Below are 20,143 nucleotides of genomic sequence, written 5' to 3'. Positions count from 1 at the left end.
ATTTTAAAAATTACAATTGCGATTATAATTATGCCATAATTGCAATTAATTATCAATTATAATTGATCCCAACCCTGGTCAACAGAGACTCAGACCTGGACCAGGATTAAAACCTGTACCAGGATCAGGACCAAGATTAGGATCAGAAATAAAAAGTGGACAAAGATCAGAACCAAAACTAGGACCAGGATTAGGATTAAAATGAGAACATAGACCAGAACTAATACCAGAACCAAGATTAGCACCAGGATTAAAATTCGTACCTGAACTAGGATCAGGATCAGGATCAGGAATAAATGTAGACAAAGAATATGAACGATCAGGATCTGAACCAGGATCAGGATTCAAACTAGAACCAGAACAGAACTATGTCTGGACGAGGACTAGAACTAGATCAGGTTTAGAATTGAACCAGAACTAATATCAGGACCAACATTAAGACCAGGTTCAGGACCAGAACTGGGACTGTGTTATGTTTAGTTTCTGTGAAATAACCATGGAACTAAACATAACAACCCTGGATCAACCTGTCACTGTGAATGTTCATGGACATAATATTTTCATTTAAATGTTCACCTGCACTACTCATCAATGCACTACTGCACTATTATCTTATTATTATTATTGTATTTCTATTTTATTTTGTTATTATTATTATTATCTTGTTATTTTATTTAATTTGCACATATTAGTCTAACTACTCTTATATTTATGTTTATACTTCTTTTTTTATTTATTTTTCTATATTCTAGTTGATTGTTATTATTTAATGTTACACTATCTGAGAGAGCACAGGTCACCAAGACAAATTCCTCGTGTGTATTCATACACTCTTGGTCAATAAAGTTGATTCTGATTCTGATTCTGATTCTGACCAGGAGGATTTAAAGAGTGAGACCCATTTTTGAGTCTTTTATTGTGAAGGAACAAAGTTTATCTTTCACACCTGAATGTTTTTCTTTAATTCAACGACAATAAATACACAAAAACACACTTTTCACACATTGTTAGACTTTATGAAAACATGAATGTTGTAAAAGAAAAATTTGTGACAGAAATCAAACATGTGAAAGTATCTGAGCTTCATATTCTGCTGTGATCACTACAGCCACCAGAGGGCAGCAGATAGCAGCACTCTGTGAAACCATCCAATATATTGATTTATTGATTGATTTAAGGTTATTCATTATTAGTGACAGATACAATGAACAAACACAGCTGAAAACATGCAAGTATCATAGTGTTTGTAGCTAAAGCTAGTTTTTATCACCCGTCACTAGAATAACTTTATTAAGAATAAAATAATAATAAAGCCGACGGTTAAAAAGCAAACAAGTGAAACGTGCAATCAGGACAAAAAAAACACATCAATGACGTTTCCATCAGTTTGATGTTATAAATAAACCGAAAAAACATTCAAAAATGAAATAAATAATTAAAATCAGGAATTAAATATGCTTTTATTCTAAATGGTTGTCTATAATCTAAATTATATATACATATGTTTTTACAGGTTGAATGTGAACTGCATTTAAAAACCAACAAAATCTACAAAAGCTCAAAAAGTAAAAACAAAAAACCACAATGAACTACAAAAAATGACAAGCAGCAGCAGCACTGAGGCTCATCCACCAGGCCTCAGGCTCCAGCCAAACACAGATTTGAAAACAAGGCCTGCTCCAGCTCCTTGTGAGCTAGCCTGAATCTTCTGCAATATTTCAAACATCATCAACGACTCTGTTACATTGTCTATGGTTCATGAGCTACTTGAACAACAAGACATTTTATAAAGAATTTCTTGATCAGCAAAGGAAGAGCTTCAGATCATGTGTTCAAGTGATTGTGGACTCCATGTTTACTCACATGGATAATTTATTCAAAGATGTCCAAAGTGTGACTAAAGACATTCACGACCTAAAATCAAGCCTCCAGTTTTCTCAAGCTGATCTGGATGATATGAAAGCTAAATCAGACAAGAGAGCTGAAAAACTTAGTCATTTCAGAAAGTCTTGGTGATTATCAAGCTTCTTTAAACACCTTGACAGTTAAACTGGATTATATGGATAACATCACAAGAAAAAAAAACATTGTGATTGATGGAGTTCCTCATTTAAAGATGGAAATATGGAGTGAAACAGAGTCTAAGATAAAGAAACTGTTTTTGGAGCATCTTAAAATAGACCCAAAGCACATTGAATTTGAAAGAGGACATCGGATTGGGAAACATGACCCTAGCGGATGACCAAGATCTATTCTGATTGAACTTCTTCAATATAAGGACAAACAAGAAATACTGAAGAGAGCAAAGTCCCTGAAAGGCACAAACATCTTTATCAATGAGGACTTCTCTGACAAAGTTCGCATGAAACACAAAGAACTGCTTTCACAACTTAGAGAAGAGAGGAGAAAAGGGAACATGGCCTTCCTGAAGTATGACCTACTGGTTGTACATCCTCCTAAATCCAGTGTAAATGCCTTCCATTCTAAACGTATTTACTGTTGTTTGTTTGATTGTTTCTAACTCTTCATGTCACTTTCACAAAGTTTCTCTGTTAGTGACTTAGTCTTTAATCCACGCATCACCAAATGGCGGACCTCGGTCCGGACTCGGGCCGAGTGATGGTTCTGTCCGGACCCGTGAGCCGTGACCAATCTCTGATAAATTTACGAGAATAGACGATTTTCATGGAGCATTTTTTCTGACGGTCTGAACTATAGACGGCGGGCGCTGCTACTCGAGTCAATACGGCAATTGCTTCACTCCGTTGAGCCAATCAAATCCTTTGTTTACCCTGCACGGCCGGCGCACCAGAGCAGAGAGGAAGAGACATGGCTTGTTCCAAAAGAAGGAAGGTCGATGCGGAAAACCGTTGTTTTAAAGATGAATGGACGGAGAAGTTTATGTTCATTCTTCCGGCAGGCAGTTCAAAACCAGTGTGCCTCATATGCTCCGAAAACGTCGCATTAATTAAAAGTGGCAACGTGAAGCGGCACTACGAAACAAAGCACAGCTCGTTTGAGCAAAGTTTTCCCCTGAAGTCCGAGCTGAGGGCAAGCAAAATAACCGAACTGCAAGCCCAGTATGACAGGTCTACCCGACTCATCACGCATACATTTACAGCCCAGCAACGTGCAAACGAATGCTCTCTAAAGGTATCGTGGATTTTGGGGCAACAAAAAAAACCATTTAGTGATGGGACAGTTGTGAAGGAGTGCTTAAATGCTGTTGCTGAGACATTATTTGAGGGGAAACAAAAAGACGAGATGTGTGAAAAAATCAAACAAATCCCGATGTCAGCTTCAACAGCAACCAGAAAATCTGAAATATTAGCAGATGATGTATTGGCACAGCTTGATGCAGCCATTCAGAGTGCACCATGCATTTCTTTGGCAATTGATGAATCTACAGATGTTACTGATAATGCCCAGCTTTTGGTGTATGTGAGATTTTTTCACAAAGATAAGAGGGAGCTCTGTGAGGACCTGCTGGGTGTAACACCACTTGAAACACACACAAGAGGAGAGGACATATATGCAGCAATAAAAGAGATGCTGACAAAGAGGGGCATAGATCTGAAGCAGGTTGTCTCTGTCACCACGGATGGTGCCCCTGCCATGGTGGGAAAAGAGCGGGGGGCTGTGTCCCGGATGAAAGAGGACAACCCAGATCTTATTGCTTACCACTGTCTCATCCATCAGACTGTTCTGTGTGCCACTCTATCAGAACATTTTGCTGAAGTAATGAACACAGTGATGAAACTCATCAACTTCCTTAGGGCATCCTCATCCCTTCAGCATCGCCTCCTGAGAGAATACCTGGAAGATGTTGAGGCAAATGCCAATGACCTGCTACTGCACAACAATGTAAGGTGGCTGAGTAAGGGCAATGCACTGGGACGTTTCTGGTCTATTCGAAAAGAAATAGAAGCTTTCTTAAAGCAGGTCAAGAGCCAGAGAGCAACACCGTTTTCACTGTTTCTGCAAGATGAGCACAAGATGGATATGGTTGCTTTTTTGGTTGACATTACATCACATCTTAATGAGCTCAATTTAAAGCTGCAGGGCCAGAACAATTCAGTTGCTGATTTGATGACAGCTGTTCGCTCTTTCCAGAGGAAGCTGGACATTTTCAAAGAAGATATTGAAGGAGAGTGTGAACACTTCCCAAAACTGCAGGAACAGATGCAGGGTGAGAGAGATGTTTCTCCCTATGTTGACTTCATCAACAAGCTGATTGAAAACTTCAGTAACAGGTTCAACAGCTTCTGCCTTGGGCCACAGCTCCTCCTGCTAATTCAGAATCCTTTCCTGATCAGAGAAGTCAGAGGATTTTCAAAGGAGGTGACACAGACATTCAAGTGGGCACATGCAGGATCTCTACAGCTTGAGCTGATTGATCTGCAAGGAAATGATGCATTAAAAGAGCATTTTGAGGCAACTGACCCTGCTACCTTCTGGCTACAGACTGTGTCTGAGAGTGTGTTCCCCGGTCTAACTAAAGTAGCACTGCACACCTTGACCATGTTTGGATCTACTTACAGCTGTGAGTCAGCCTTTTCCACCATGAACATCATCAAAAACAAGTACCGTTCTAGGCTGACCAATAGTCACTTACATGTCTGCATGAGGATGGCCCTGACTCCATTCCAACCCAGATTTAAATCATTGGCAGGGCAGTCACATGCCCATTTTTCTCATTAAGAGAAAAAGAACAATCAAAAGAGAAAGGTGATGTCCAAGCTCTGTTCTCATTTTTTTCCCCCTAAAAGAGCAATTTATTATTTATTATGTTCTTAAGATGTTGACCTGTCAGTTTTTTAGGCTGGGACCTCTTTGATTTAAGAAAAATGTAGTCAGTGCTCTGTTTGCTCTTGTTTTGTCCCTAAAAGAGCCACTTTTTATTTATTATTTCCTTTAATTTAAGAGAAAAAATGGTTATTAGGCTCTGTTTTATTTATTTTATTCTGAGGTTTCTGTTTTCTTGAAAAAAAGGCCTTAAATTTATTTGCCTGCAGGACTACTTTTATTTATGGTAAAAGAGCGAGTTTACTATACAAGTTCACTCTGTTAAAGGTTTCCTGCATTGACAATAAATATTATCGAAACCATATGAAAATGTGTGTTGAAATGAAAATGTTCGGACCTTTTACTTGGAGGAAATTCTAGTAACTGGACCTCGGTGACTTTTAATTGAATACCCCTGCTTTAATCCATATGATATTGACGACAAGGACAGATCATATAATGATCTGATTGATCCAGATAAAAATAGTTTCAATTTAAGGCCAAATAATAAATGCAATTATTATAATGAAATTGACTTTAATTCATTGCTCAAAAGTAAATCAAATCAAAATGTCTTTTCTAGCTTTCATTTAAATGTCCGTAGCTTACCAAAGAATTTTGACACATTAATGCAGTTCTTATCAACTTTAGAACATAAATTATCTGTGTTTGCTCTGACTGAAACATGGCTTAATGAGGATAGTGAACAATTTTACTCTGTACCCCAATATAATGCAGTACATGTCTGTAGAAAACACAAAAAGGTTGGTGGAGTTCCTGTTTTTATACATGAAGATTTAGAATATTTTGAAAGAGAGGATCTGAGTATTCATTTTGTTGAAACTGAGGTAGAAACATCATTTACAGAAATTCCAAAATGCAGCAGTTTTGGGGGTCAAACCGTAACCATTGGTGGTTCCATTTATCGGCCTCCTGAAAATGATATTGGTATTTTTAATGAGGCGTTGTCCTCTACACTGGAGATGATAAATGTTAAAAATAAGACTTGGATCCTCCTTGGGGATTTTAATATTGATCTTTTGAAACATGATTTAAATTCTTCAGTTGACTTCTTAAATACACTTTTTACCTATTATTTTTATCCACTTATTCATAAACCCACAAGGAAAACTAAATCAACTGCAACCTTAATTGATAACATATTAACAAACTATTTTGTAAATCCAATTATTTCAGGTGTTATGCTTGCTGATATCTCAGATCATCTTCCTGTATTTCAGTATTTTACAAATCCGTTGCAAACAAAGTCAAAATGCAGTTTGAGACGTCGTAGATTCAACCAGAAAAATGAGGAATGTTTTAAAACCACACTCGCTCATTCAACATGGGATGAGGTTTTCAAACACCAGGATGCCGAGATGGCTTATCACGCATTTATGAATGTATTTTCATCCTTGTTTGATAAATCATTTCCTTATGTACAAAGTAAAAATAAACAAAGGAAAATGTCTGAGCCATGGTTTACAAAAATCCTCTATTACCAAGAATAAGTTGTATAAAAAGTCTCTCACTAGTCCTGCGCCTTTAAATATTTCATACTATAAAAAATATAAAAATTAATTCATTAAAATTCTCAATGTTGCCAAGAGAAAACATTTTTCTGAAAAACTGGTAAATTCAAGTAAAAACATGGAATGTCATAAATGAATTATTTAACAAAAAACAAACAACTAGAAGTATACACCACAGTTTTCTGATGGCATCAGAGATTATAATAATCCCATAGACATAGCAAATGGTTTTAACAATTTTTTTTGTAAATATTGGTCCTTCACTTGCAAAAAATATTGTATTAACAGGAAAACCTACTTTACTAAAATGTGTTAAAATTTATTCTTGTTTAAATGCATTTATACTCCAACTCCAAATGAGGTACTTCAGATAATATTAAAGATGAGGGACGCAGCACCAGGACACGATTAAATTAGAGCTTGTCTTATAAAGAAAGTAGCTTCCTCTATTCTTGAGCCCTTGACTCATGTTCTCTCTTTGTCACTCAAAACAGCTGTTGTTCCTGGAGATCTTCAATTAGCCAAAGTAACTCCTATGTACAAATCTGGTGATTCCAGTTTGTTTAACAACTACAGACCAATTTATGTCTTACCCTTGTTTTCTAAAGTACTTGAAAAATTAAAGAATATCTAAACACGACAGAAAATAATATTTTGTATGACCATCAGTATGGCTTTAGAGAAAAAATGTATACAGAAATGGCCCTTTTGCAGTTTGGTGATAAAGTCACAAAAGATCTAGATAATAAAAATAACACTATTGGTATATTTTTAGACTTGTCAAAAGCATTTGTTAATTATAAAATCCTTTCAACAAAATTAGAAAATTATGGTATTAAAGATGATGCCTTAAAATGGATACAAAACTATTTGGATGAGAGAGAACAATTTGTTTATGTTAACAATCAAAGCTCAAACAGAGGTAAACACAGATGCGGGGTACCACAGGGTTCCATTTTGGGACCTCTTTTATTTATGTCAATGATTTAAGAAATGTTTGTAATAATGTACTGCCTCTTATGTTTGCTGATGACACGTCTTTTATTATATCATTCAAATTATAATAGTTTAATAAGAGAAGCAAATGAAGAATTATCAAATATCTCTGAGTGGTTTAAAATAAATCAACTCTTTCTAAATGTACAAAAAACTAATTTTTTGATATTCGGCACAAAAAACAAAAGATTCAATGAAGAAGATGCAGAGCTATTAATTGATGGAACCAAAATTAGTCAAGGGACTCAAACTAAATTGTAGACCAAAAATTAACCTGGAAATCTCACACTCAACATGTTTGTCAAAAAATAATGAAATCTATAGTAGGGCTGGGCGATATATCGAATATACTCGATATATCGCAGCTTGTAGTCTGTGCGGTGTTGAAAATGACCATACCGTTAAACTCGCGGACTTTTTTTTTTTTTTTTTTTTTTTAAATATCTTAGTGGCATTATGCACAAAAGGTGCACTTAAATTTAGTGTTGTTTTGAAATGTCATCTTAATGACAACATGCACAAAAGGGCACTATTTGTTTTAAAATATTGTAGTGGCATTATGTACAAAAAGTGCACTTTAATTTTGTGTTTTGAAATGCCATGTGAGTTGCATCCTGCACTAATGTCTTGTTTTGAAATGTCTCTGTGACAATTTTGCACAGAACGTGCACTTTCTGTTGACAATTTTATGTTTGAGCCACTCACTGTTTAATAAATACAGTTATGTCAACTTTGACTTAGTTGTGATATCCCCTTTTTTGCATGAAAGTTTAAAATTGGCATATATTAATGCAGTATGATCAAGAATGTTTTAATGTAGACATATAGAATCATCATACTGGTGTGATTTTGTGCATCAAAGTGTTAATTCAAGGGTAATGCAAAATATCGAGATATATATCGTGTATCGTGACATGGCCTAAAAATATCGCGGTATTTATAAAAGGCCATATCGCCCAGCCCTAATCTATAGTTATTTTGAGTAGAATTTCCTCCTTAATAGATCCTAAATGTATGATGACACTGTATTATAGTTTACTTTATCCACATATAACACACTGTAATATGATTTGGGGTGCTACATGCCAAACTAATCTGAATAAGATTTTATTGATACAAAAAAAATTTTTAAGAATTTTGAATTTTTCAAATAGATTTTCCTAATCTGCTCCTCTTTTCAGGAAATACAATGTATAATGTTAATATTTATTGCACTTGTCTCTTCATGTATAAATATGTGCATATGTCCAATATAATGCCCAGGGCTTGTAGCATTTTTTTCATATATACTTCAGATGTTCATGCCTCCTCCACCAGGCATTGCAGAGATTTGCATCTGCCCTTCTGTAGAACTTCAGCCAGACAAAATACACTCAAATATAGAGGACCTTCACTCTGGAATCATTTATCTCTTGTTTTAAAGACTATATCCACTTTTGACTCTTTTAAAATGCAGCTAAAAAATGTTAATACACAAGTCATCTTTAAATATGTGTATATATATTTAAAATATTGACCTACCTGCTCATGCCTGTTTTTGTTTAATTTGACTTTGGGGAGGTGGTCTTATAAGACCTCAAACGGTCTTCTCACTCTCTCCTGCACAGTTATGTTCTTTTAACCACTGTATACATTTTGTCTTGTTTATTTGTGCAAATAAAAATGAAAACATGAAATGAAAAAGATAAATATTATTTCTAAAATATTGGATTATCAATATTTTTAATATTATAAAATATAATGTTAATCATTATAAATCCATATGCTATTTTTCTGCATATAAATCACAAAATCTTTTTGTAAATGAAGATGTTGGGGCAGGATGAGGAACGATGAGGTGGAGGTTAGTATAGCTTTTAATCAGTTCAGCAGCATCACATGAATAAATGATACAAAGCACGTCAACACATTATATAGGGCGTAAAACCACACCTCCTACCCATCAACCCCCTGGGTGAGAGAACAGTCCCTAAGTGCTCATCATAATGCAACATATAGAGAAGAACTGGGTTGATGTCGCACCCTGTGGTTAAAACTGGTTTATTCTTATTTCTGTAAACTAGTACAGTGCCCGTCAGAAATATGCATTCATGTGGGAGCTTAAGTAGAGTTAATTATGGCCAAATGAGTATGTGTTTGAAGGTTGGATGTACAAAGAGGTGTACATACTCTGTGCTCTGTAGTGTTATAAAGGGCTTTATTTGTGGGTGCAAATTAAAACAGTGTGTGTGATTTCCATGAACATGATAAATGTGTTTGTTGTTGTTTTTTTACACACTTTTATATTTTTTTGCTTGGTGTATTTTTCTGTAATGTATGTTTTTTGGAGTCATTGTGTATTTTTGTATCTTTCTGTTGTGTTTTTGTATAATTATAGTTTTTTGTTGCCATTGGAGTGTGATTCTGATGTCATTTTGTGTATTTTTTGTATAAATATTTAGTTTTGTGTATTGAGTCATATTTACGTCTTTCAGTTGTCTTTTTGTGCATTTTTTTATGTAAGTGTTTTTGGTTGCCATTATAGAGTGATTGTAGCGCCAATCAGAAAAACAACAAAACTGCGCAAAACAAAACGTAAAGCTCCAAACTACATGAGTGAGTAAGTAAATTAAAGTATTATCTACAATTCGGCTGTTTGTTTTATAAAAACAAAAATCGTTTTTTACCTTTGAACCGAGTGGTCAGAGCTTAGCTTCCATGCGCGGCACCACAGAGAATCCACATTTTTCCAGATGGAGAATTGAACGGGTTGAGAAACGTGTCTGCAAAAGACTCACCAGTGGCTGATGGTTTCAAATGATCTATTCAGAGAGCTCCGTGTTTCGGTCTAAATTATCTTCTTCTCTGTCGCTCCTGTGTTTACAGTCGGTGTCTGCTTGGCTGTGTGCGCAGCGATTGGCTCTGGCAGGACACGTGACTCTTGCTCGGGTGAGGAACTGTGTAGTGAAATAGATATAGATGGTGCGCTAGCGCCCCCTCACGCCCTGAGGTGAAAAGCTAAATAAGGGTTCATTTAGGGGCCGTTCAGAAGTGAAATAAAATTAAAATAAACATTTTGAAATTACTAAATTACTCCAAAATAACAGATACACACACTTGGGGTATTTGGAACCCATTGACTAAGTTTCAGGTCGAACTCGCCCTGTGTCGGGGAGATATGTGCTCCACACACACACACACACACACACACACACACACACACACACACACACACACACACACACCCCTTGCTTTTATAGGTAGATAAGAGGTTTACATCGACATCTTTAACTTTTCCTGTTTTTAAAGCAACTAAAAGCAGCACAATTTCTTATTGTGACTGAAAAAGCTGTTAAATGATCTAAAAAAGTGCTAAATTCCCTGGTTCCCTGGGGCTCGCATTTGCTGAGGGTACTGCTGGCACGGTGGGCTGGGTCGCCCCCCTCCTGGGGGCTCACTTGAGGGACCTCAGGGGCCGGCTTGTGTAGCTTCGGGGGGAGGGAAGGGTGATCTGTGGGGCCTCGCCCGTGCTGGGGCCTCCCCTGGGTCGTGCTGGGTGTATGTGTGTGGGGCCTGTGCTACTAAAAAGGGGGCGGCACTACTAATCCCTCCAATTTTAATTGCACCTCAACACACCACCCCCCGTAGGGTGGGACCACCATTTCCACCCTCCGGAGCTATTGGACCACATACACATATATGCCATTGGGGAATGGAGAGGCACCATAACAGGGTGGTGGGTAACTTCACACATGTGGGCCTGTCGGGTGGGGGCCCGATCCCTCTGTTGATGGCTGGGCCGCGCTGTACAGATTGGGGGGTGCTGTCGGGCATGGCGGGGTGGTGGGTCTCTGGTGGGCGTGGAGGGGTGTTGCAGGGGGCTCTCTTTGCGGGGTTTCTCCGAGCGGTGCCGGCCTGGTGGGGCGCGGGGGTGCCCCTTCCCTACGGGTGGGGCTTGGCGCTTTGCTTGTCTGCTGGTTGCCTTGGGGGCACGCCTCACGGCATGTGGGGCGGCCTGCCGCGCCGGTATGGGGGCTGGCGTTTACGCGGGGGTTGGGGCAGGGTAGCTTGGCGCTCCGGGATGGTGCTCTCTGCTGGGGGGCAGCTCTAGCTGTTCCGGTGGTTGAGGTCGGTATCGGCGGCTTGGTAGGTCTGTCCTGCTATCTGCAGACTGGTGGGTGGGTGGGTTCTGCGCCTTTGGCTGGGGGCTGCTGCTCCGCATTGGTTGTGTGCCATTGGGGTGCCTCTCTCCCGCCGGTCTCTCTTGCGCCGGGGGGAGGCATTGCCCCATGGCTTGCGCTGTCTGGTGGGGGGCGGGGCCTGGGCTGCTGTTCTTGCGCCATCTGGGGCTGTGCGGTCCTGCTGGACTGTTGCCGGTTCGTGGGCTGGGGTGGGGGGCCCCAATTCTCCTCCCGATTCTGGAAGGAGTTTTGTGCCTTAGTGAGGGCAGCTGTCATTCTATCCTCAGGCTTCCATCCGCAGTCAAATTGACAGATGGCAAGGATGAACCAGACTGAGTCCTTTCCCAGTAACAAGACTAATTAACCCCGTCTCTGACAGTCTCAGTATTCACCCAACGTTCCACACAAGCCCCCCCGCCATCCCACCTGGATCGGTGGACAAAAAACCAGACCGTCCTATCAAGAGGATCCTGAAAATTTGTCGGGGGCGGGGCCGCCAGTATCTTGTGGATGCAAAGGATGGCGAGGCTGCGGTGTGCTGATTCAGATGCAAAAAAATGCCAATATTGCAGCAGAGGGAAACAATATGGCCAAAAACATACCTATTCTGTATAGTTTGTGAGAGTACACGTAACACGTTTCACTTGTTCATATTTGTTGCCATTATTTGTTAAAAGTGCTGTGTGTGAACAATTAAAGGGGACATATCATGGTTTTAAATCCTTCCTTTTTAAATATAAATCATACAGTTGTGGTCTATATAAAGCGGAACTGCAATGCTTGGGTCTGAATTCCTCATTATTATAGCTCCACCCCTTTTCTACCCCTTTTCTGATGTGCTTCTGAGAGCAACTCGTTTTGGTGCGGTCTCTATAAATGCAAATGAGACACTCCATACCCCGCCCCCTTTTTAGGTGACACTCGGTTCAACTCCACCCTGCTCGGCCATTTTTGTAGTTTGATAGAAGAGATACGGCTATGTAGCGGCGCATAAACTTTTTATTCAGAGGTTATTTACAAAATGTCAACAACAGAAGACTTGTCCATCCAGCCTTACATGTTTGAGCCAGAGTCTGACCCGGCGGAGCGAGATGAAAATGAAGATGATGAACCTGCAGAACCCTAACAAGTGAGCTAACACAAGCACCGAGCTAACGCTAACGCCAATGTAACCCAAGTTAACAGTGTTTATCAAAGTGAAAGCATGTTATAAACAACAGTAATAAAAAAGAAATAAATAAATGTGAAAAGAGTTATTAAATAAGTAAATATGATAAAATGTTTTAAAACGTTTTTCATATTTTATTTATTTATAAGAATTTGTTAAAAGTTTAAAACTGTGAATTTGTGGGTTATTTGTTCAATCTACAGTACTTTAATAATTAAAAAAAAAAAGTGTTTCTTCCTATTAAGCACGCAGCTGCGTGACCCATGTGATTACCATCAGCCAACCGGATTGTTTCCCGGAAATATACCTGCTAAGCGAGGGAGACATGCACGGAGCTGCTGCAAAAAAATAGGAGTAAAGGAGACCAGGCAGAAACATACACGGAGCTTCTGCAGAATAGAGAGCAGTGAGAACGCATACAGGCGGTGCTGCTGCAGGGAAGGAAGAAAGGAGAGCAGAAAACTAGTCTAAAAGTTGTTGGATAAGTATTTTTGCTTTCCAACCTGTTCCAGTGCGGAGATTGGTACAGTGATAAACGGGACTTGGTGAGTGAGAGAAATGTATTTTTCTTTTTATTTCATGTAAATGTAAAGCTATGGTAGCGTATTTATGTTGTTTTTGGTAAAATGTGAAGGTGTAAAGTGCATTTAAAAGCTAAATGAAGGCACAAACTCTGTTGCTGTTCCGTCTTTCTGCTCGTGTCCGCCATTACGTGATGGCGGTGCTGCTTCAAAAAGCAACATTTACGGACAGAAATGCACATTATCGTTGTTTTAGAGCTACCCAGTGTTTTTATTTTATGTATTCATACCCATTTTATGTTGTGTATGATAGGCCATTTAGTGTGGGTTGAAAAATATCCAGCTAAAGTGAACTTTGAAGAAGACGTGTTTGAAACAAGATGGCGAGCCGCTCTCGAACCAGCCTTCGAACCACGTGGACTTTCTGAGCTGTGCATCTGCCTCGAGTGCTACGCCCTCTGCTGATTGGTGGATGGTTTTCATCTGAACTGGTAGGATTCACCCATACTTCTGCAACACTGCAGAGGATAAAGACTGAACTGAACTGCTAAGTCAGCGTGAAGGGAGAAGAGACTTTTTTTCTGTGAAATACAGATTTGATTCAGCCTTTTGCTGAATTTTTTTTATTTTTATTTTTTTGTATTTTTATTTTCTAATAATTGTAAAAGGGTATTTTACAATGGTGTTTGTTGTAAACAACCTGTCCAACTTAAAAGGTACCTAAATGTGATTCAAACTAATTAGTTAGCTTATGATACCTTGAACCACTTGAATAAAACTAACTTGAATAGAAAATTAACTAAAAGGTTGCAACCAGTAAAACTAAAAATAGATCTGAAACTGAATTAAACGCAGAGAAAAAAAAAAGGGTTTAACAAAATGGATTCACACAAAATTGTGAGTTTGCTATTGTATGTTTTATGTTGTCATTGTTGTATGTCCTTATACAAGCCGGCTATTTAAACTTATCCTCTGGTCTGTGGTCTTTTACTTACATTTCTGTAGTGTTAAGCTGTGAATTTCTCCAGCAGTCGCACCTTACCAAATTCTTCTGGTCCATTCTTGTGTGATACACTATTAGATGATATTACCCTGTAATTACCCCACGAGGGCGTTACACCAAGCTAACGTCAAGAAATGCATTTTAATAGTCTTTTCAAAGACAAAAACGGCAAAATGAAATGACTAATGAAAACTTTAGACTTAAATTAAATCACGTAGGCCATATCATCAAGGATCTAAAACGAGCACACAGCACTAACATATGAAGTCTGAAGACGGTGCAACTGCTAATGCTAACAAAACAATGACAGGGACGTCTTATCGTCACACTTTTTAGCGTTATTTACAGTTTACCGAAGTGCTCTGTTCGTCGTCTCCAAAGGAAGGAATTAAACCCTCAATCAGACAAAGTCTTTCGGCAAATCCTTCTTTATACTGGCGGAGGTTGCAGAAGCAGTCATCCTTGAAGTGCTTCGCGCACACACAAATGACCTTACCCACAGATGTGGGTACATTTCTGTGAAAAATAAAACTCAACCAGGCACTTTGAAAAGGTTCTGATGCTGGGACACGGTGTAATGAAGCGTGTGGGTTACTACATCCAACAACCCAACATTTTGACTTATCCTCTCGTAACTTCGGCATCCTTGAGCTTGGACTACAAAATAAAAGCGAGAAATAAAAATGGCGGATTGCTCGAAGTGTTGGACCTGGAGTTGATGTACTAATTTGGCAGTTCCACTGCAAATACTGTGATGTAATAGTTCAAAAAACGTAATAGAGAATAGAAAAATCGAAACAGATTGAAAAATATGAGCAAAACAGAATATAAAGATATCTACGGAGCACCTGAAGAGACTAATTTGATTTTTTCTGTACTTCTAAGCACTGTAAATATACAACAAAATGCATTTAAGGGCTAAAAAAGTGGATTTAGCATGATATGTCCCCTTTAATACATTGTTGTTTCAAGTTTGCTTTTTGGACCCATTTAATGACTGAATCTAGCTTGATGAACATATTTTGGAATCTGTCTGATAAAAGACACCTTTTGCTGAATGTTTGTGTCTGAAATGTTTTTACAGCGTTGGATGACTGGAAAGAACTATAAATGTCAAAAGACATCTGTATGATAAACCACAGTTGTGCTAAAAATTTATTTAATAAGTTCCTTTTTTAAGGACCTTCATCTTGAGCTACTTTTGTTCTTCCTCGTACATCTTCAGAAGCAGAGCCCTCTCCTTCTCTATCTTTTTATCCAGCTCTTCCTCCTCCCTCATCTCACGCTCTTTCTCCTCAGCCTTCCTTCTACGGCGTTCCTCTATCTAAAAAGAACATAACAAGAATTAAATCTCCAGTCAGTCTGAGTAGATGAAACCAGGTTAGGTTTGAATATTTGTCGAGACTGTTTGCATGCTTACTTGCTGCTTCAGTTCTTGGTTGTGCTTGTTCACTTGTTCTGAGCAACGCTCACCAGTGAGAGCTGCAAATCCCAAAAGATAAAAGATATAAACAAACATTGCCAATGCAAAGTGTAATTGGAAAATTCAAAAGAAAATACTACCTGACAGAGGACGGGAAACAGGAACGTGAGCTCCGGCTCTGGGACACCGAGGAAACAAGCTCCGTTCCTTGTTCACTTTGTGCATTTGTCTCAAGTCACCTAAAGGCAAAGAAAGGTCTTAATCTCCAAAACGAAACTGGCTAGTGATTATTTTTCACATCTACCTTTAGCTCATCAACTTACTATGGAGGTTGCCTTGTTCGTCTGTGACCGGTGCACCTCCTCCACCCCTTCCCCAGGGATTGTAGGCCATCCTCTCAGCTTCTATTTTAGCATTATAACGCTCCTCTATTTTCTTCATTTTTTTAAGCTTTTCTTTCTCATTGATCTGTAATACAGTGAGACAGGTTGTTTACAAAACGATGTAGCCTTTTATATGATGGCATGTATTCTGAATTCACCTGCTGTCTTAGAGCCTCCCAGTGGCTCTGTTTGCTTTCTCCCTGCTGCCTGGAATTCTCAGCACAGAGTCTGGAAGTTGGAAGTGATCACATAGAGATTTACATTGGTAACTTTTTGATACACGTCATAAAACCACTGTATGATGACATCAAGATGCAGAGAACACTCACTCAATAGCTGCAGATGATCTTTGGCCAATTGGCCTTCCAGACTGAGAAGTCTCTCAACACAGAGCATCTGATTAAACAAACACAGGTATGCAATATTTGTTAAAAAAAAAAAAAAAAAGGATGTTCAATAATATATCACCTACATTTCACATTTCCTTTGTAGCATTTTAATAAATGAATATAAACTGCTTTAATGTGAATTCATCTAATTGACACCCAGTAACAATTAATGAATGCCATCACCTAATTAATGCAAAGATGGTGAGAACAAAGGTAACAAAAGTCTGCAGAATACTCATCACAATGAATGTGAGTGAAAATAATTTATGTAGTTCATTTAAAAATATTCTTAAAATCTCATTTTAAAGTTTTATCTGTTTTCATGATGATAGTTGTAATACTTTATTTACCTTGATTGTCAGGAAGAGTTGGCTCCAATGGGTAACTGGCCCCGTCAGGAGGATCAAGTGGATGAACTTGAGTCCCATTATAATGAGGAGGAGGAGCATATGCTAGAGTCCCATAAATATGATGAGGAGGAGCATATGCTGGAGTCCCATAATGATGATGAGGAGGAGCATATGCTAGAGTCCCATAAAAAGGATGAGATGCATGAAGTGGAGTGTAGCAAAGAGGACAAACTACAGGATCCAAACCCGCAACCCTGTAGAGTAAGAAAAGACTGAGCTTTGTGCAGCTAACATTTTACCATGGTGCCATTGAACAGCTGAGAGCTACCTGGGTACAGCCATGTCTCCCAGCCCCTGTGAGAGGTTCCTGTGGGACGTTTCACTGGAATGGTCCAACAAGGCCTCATCTCTAGGTGCACCAGTTTCCAACCCAGAACACTTCATCAGTGGTTCTTTGAAGTCCTCCTGTGAGCTTCTTGAAGGATTCTTTTGAGTTTCCTGTTCAGGAAGCTAGAGCATTAAGCATCACACAGAAGAGACAAACAATGGTGTTTCTATCCATATATATATATAATTCTATTTTATATATTACTTCCTATTTTATTTATTACTTCCTACTGCTAATTTCTACCTTTTTATGTAGATCTTTTTTTGTAGCTCCAGTGGCACCAACCGTCTCCTCAAGTGTTTTCTCTCTATCAAACAAGGGCAGATACACGTATTCAATCCTAATTTACTTTTCCCTCAGTGTTCAATTCACTTAAAAAAAAAAAAAAAAAAAAAAAAAAAAAAAAAACTTACCTGACTTTGTTTCTCTTATTTTCATTGATTTGCTTCAACAATTCCGCTTTGTATTTTTCTTTTTTCGTCGCAGCTATCAATTTATTCTCTTCCTCTGACACTCCTGCAAAAACACCAGTGATGTTCCTGACTAGGGTGAAGCCAGGATATTTACTCGTATTTGAAATGTGTTTACCAATCATGAGTCCAGTAGCCAGCGGTTGAAGTTTGTTCTTCTTTCTTTCATAGTCTGTTCCCAGCTTGGATCCTGAACCTAAACCTGTAGAGTGCAAAACACAAACAGGCAGCTTGTAGCAAAAAGTAAACCCCGTGTTTACTATCAGATGATGAGATTATACATTACCTCTGTCAGCTGAAAAATGCAGCATATTTTCGTCACTCACACCAGCTCCAAACTGTGAAAAGTATTTAGATTAAAATTGGTTCTGTGTATTTTGGAATTGTGCTCATTGGGTAAGGCAATAATAAGAAATATACTTCAGCCTTAACCCTTTCAGTCATTATGTATAGATTTATTTTTTTTGCTGTGTAAAGCCTTGTTTTAAGGAATGAAAAAAAAAAATTAAATAAATAAATAAATGAATTGAAAGAAATAAATAAAAATCGGAAAGACTAAATAAAAACAAATCCAATTTTAGTATAACAACCCTGACACATATTCACTCATTTCATTTTCTATTACCTTTGTTCTTGCTTGTTTATGGCTTCTTTGAGAACACATTTGGTTAATTTGAAAGCACAAAGGTACACAATGCTTCGAGGGTTCGATCCTGTAGATTCTTCAAAGCGGAATTTATGACGTATCTAAGAAGAAGGCGTTGTTCCAAACAGCGGCACTGACGTCACACTTCGAATTTTGTGCTATTAAGATGCGCCGTGTGTAAGTGACGTCATCGGTATGCGTCGGGTTGTGTCCGGAAGTGTTGTAGCATAAGTCGTGTGTTCCTCGTCTACAACAGCAAGTTAGAGCCCCTAAAACTCGGACGTTACACTTGTTACAATAACTAATTATTTAGTATAATAAAGACAACAATAAACCTATCAAGGCGTAGAGTAGTGTTTGATACATTTATAATGCAAACTATTGGCTACAAAAATACGGGGGAAAAACATTTTACATGGCAAACACTGCTTTCAGTTCATTAAGGATAAGAACAATGGATTTTGAGTGTTACAAGACAAACTAACATCAACTACTGCACAAAACAAGACATAAACACACCTTTAATGATGCTACACAACCGTGTCACAGTAGAAACTCACACGGACACACAACGCTCAATGGGGACATCTGTTGGTCAAAATGTATGGTGAGATTTTAAAAATAGTAAATTAAGTTGAGATCCTGTAGTTTCTGAGCAAACTTTGTCTCAACTTATTTTAGTTCAGGGGCCAAATTGAGACTAGTTTTATGTCAATTGGGCCACAGAATTTAGTATTTTTTATGATTAATGTGCCTTAGTTTGCACTTCCAGGTATGAATAAATAAAATATCTAATACAGACAATATCCAAACAATAAGTGTCAGATATCAGTCCTAACAGGATATTCACTTTAAATCACCTTGATTTTGTGACCATTTTTTTTTTTTAATTAATTCATAGAAATGTGGTGGAATAATTTCAGGAAAAATGCTAGGCTTTTGAAAAAGGTTGAGTTTTTTTTTTAACAATTTGAGATCATGTGATGTAAGCAAAGAACATTTGTGAGCCTTGCAATTATTGTGAAATTTCATTGAATTTGTGTATTTAAGATTTCTACAAATTAATTAGTTGGTAATGTACACAATGATTCATGTTTTCTGTCATTTTTTACTTTCTACTGTGGGCCACATTGGATGCTCTAAAGGGCCAGATCTGGTCCCTGGGCCTCGAGTTTGACACATATGGCCTAGTGAGTGATTGTGTGTGTTTTTCAAAGCATTACCTCACGTTGACCATTACCGCAGGCTTTAATAAAGAAAACATGAACTGTAAATGGAAGTTGTACAACTATTTAACAGTTGTAGTTAAGGTGCATTAATACCTTCAGGGACGTTTTGTAATGTTTGCACGAGTAGATTAATATTTCTGTATACCCGTTTTTTTTTTTTTATTCATATCAGTAAACATTACATTAAAGTCTTGATCAATTGTCTATTTTTAGTTTGTTTTTCTGCATGTTTAAACTGCATTTATTACATATTGGTCAACATAATTCAATAAATATTACTGTTTTTTTAATACATTTTTTAAAGTCATTTATTTTATTTTTTTTTTTTGACTGTCTGCACTTATTTCCAGTTTGCAAACCAAGGGCAAATAAAAGATATTTGATGTAAACTGCATTGACTGCCACTTTTAATCTTAAGGTACATATTCATACAAGACCAGAGCTCAATCAAATACGTAAAGACATAAAAATTATAATGTAGTTGATAATGTGTGTGAGAGATTTAGTGTAGGTGAATGATGAAGCATTCATTAACAATAGTTTGTGATTCAGTGTAAGGAGGCCCTGATTGGTTGTCACCCAACTTCCTGTCATAAAAATACAGACCAAAATGATTTTTTTACCTACTCTGCAACAATAACACAAACAAATGGTTTTGACTGTTTATTGGCTGATGAACTTACAGGTAAAGGAACAGCAG

The 20,143-nt window shown here is 37.9% G+C and overlaps 2 protein-coding genes across 2 annotated transcripts; both read right to left on the bottom strand.

Annotated features, from left to right (window-relative positions):
* Nucleotides 1-15,360: 15,360 nt before the first annotated feature.
* On the bottom strand, nt 15,361-16,332 carry LOC114454531 (centrosome and spindle pole associated protein 1-like). Its single transcript, XM_028435076.1, has 6 exons — nt 16,301-16,332; nt 16,130-16,199; nt 15,912-16,056; nt 15,729-15,827; nt 15,586-15,647; nt 15,361-15,489 (listed from the first exon to the last, which is right to left on the bottom strand). The coding sequence occupies exons 3-6, from the start codon at nt 16,027-16,029 to the stop codon at nt 15,361-15,363; spliced, it is 408 nt and encodes a 135-aa protein (XP_028290877.1). The 5' UTR covers nt 16,030-16,056; nt 16,130-16,199; nt 16,301-16,332.
* Nucleotides 16,333-16,702: 370 nt separating this feature from the next.
* On the bottom strand, nt 16,703-18,286 carry LOC114454530 (centrosome and spindle pole-associated protein 1-like). The gene is made up of 7 exons (XM_028435075.1): nt 18,194-18,286; nt 17,855-17,906; nt 17,687-17,770; nt 17,512-17,614; nt 17,342-17,405; nt 17,039-17,220; nt 16,703-16,964 (listed from the first exon to the last, which is right to left on the bottom strand). Exons 1-7 carry the CDS (start codon nt 18,230-18,232, stop codon nt 16,703-16,705), a joined length of 786 nt encoding a protein of 261 aa, XP_028290876.1. The 5' UTR covers nt 18,233-18,286.
* Between the last annotated feature and the right edge of the window lie 1,857 nt (nt 18,287-20,143).

This window comes from Gouania willdenowi, chromosome 20, assembly GCF_900634775.1.
Source record: "Gouania willdenowi chromosome 20, fGouWil2.1, whole genome shotgun sequence".
Lineage (NCBI taxonomy): Eukaryota > Metazoa > Chordata > Actinopteri > Blenniiformes > Gobiesocidae > Gouania > Gouania willdenowi.
Note: the sequence above shows the minus strand (reverse complement) of the source record. Positions and strands in the feature narration are given on the sequence as shown.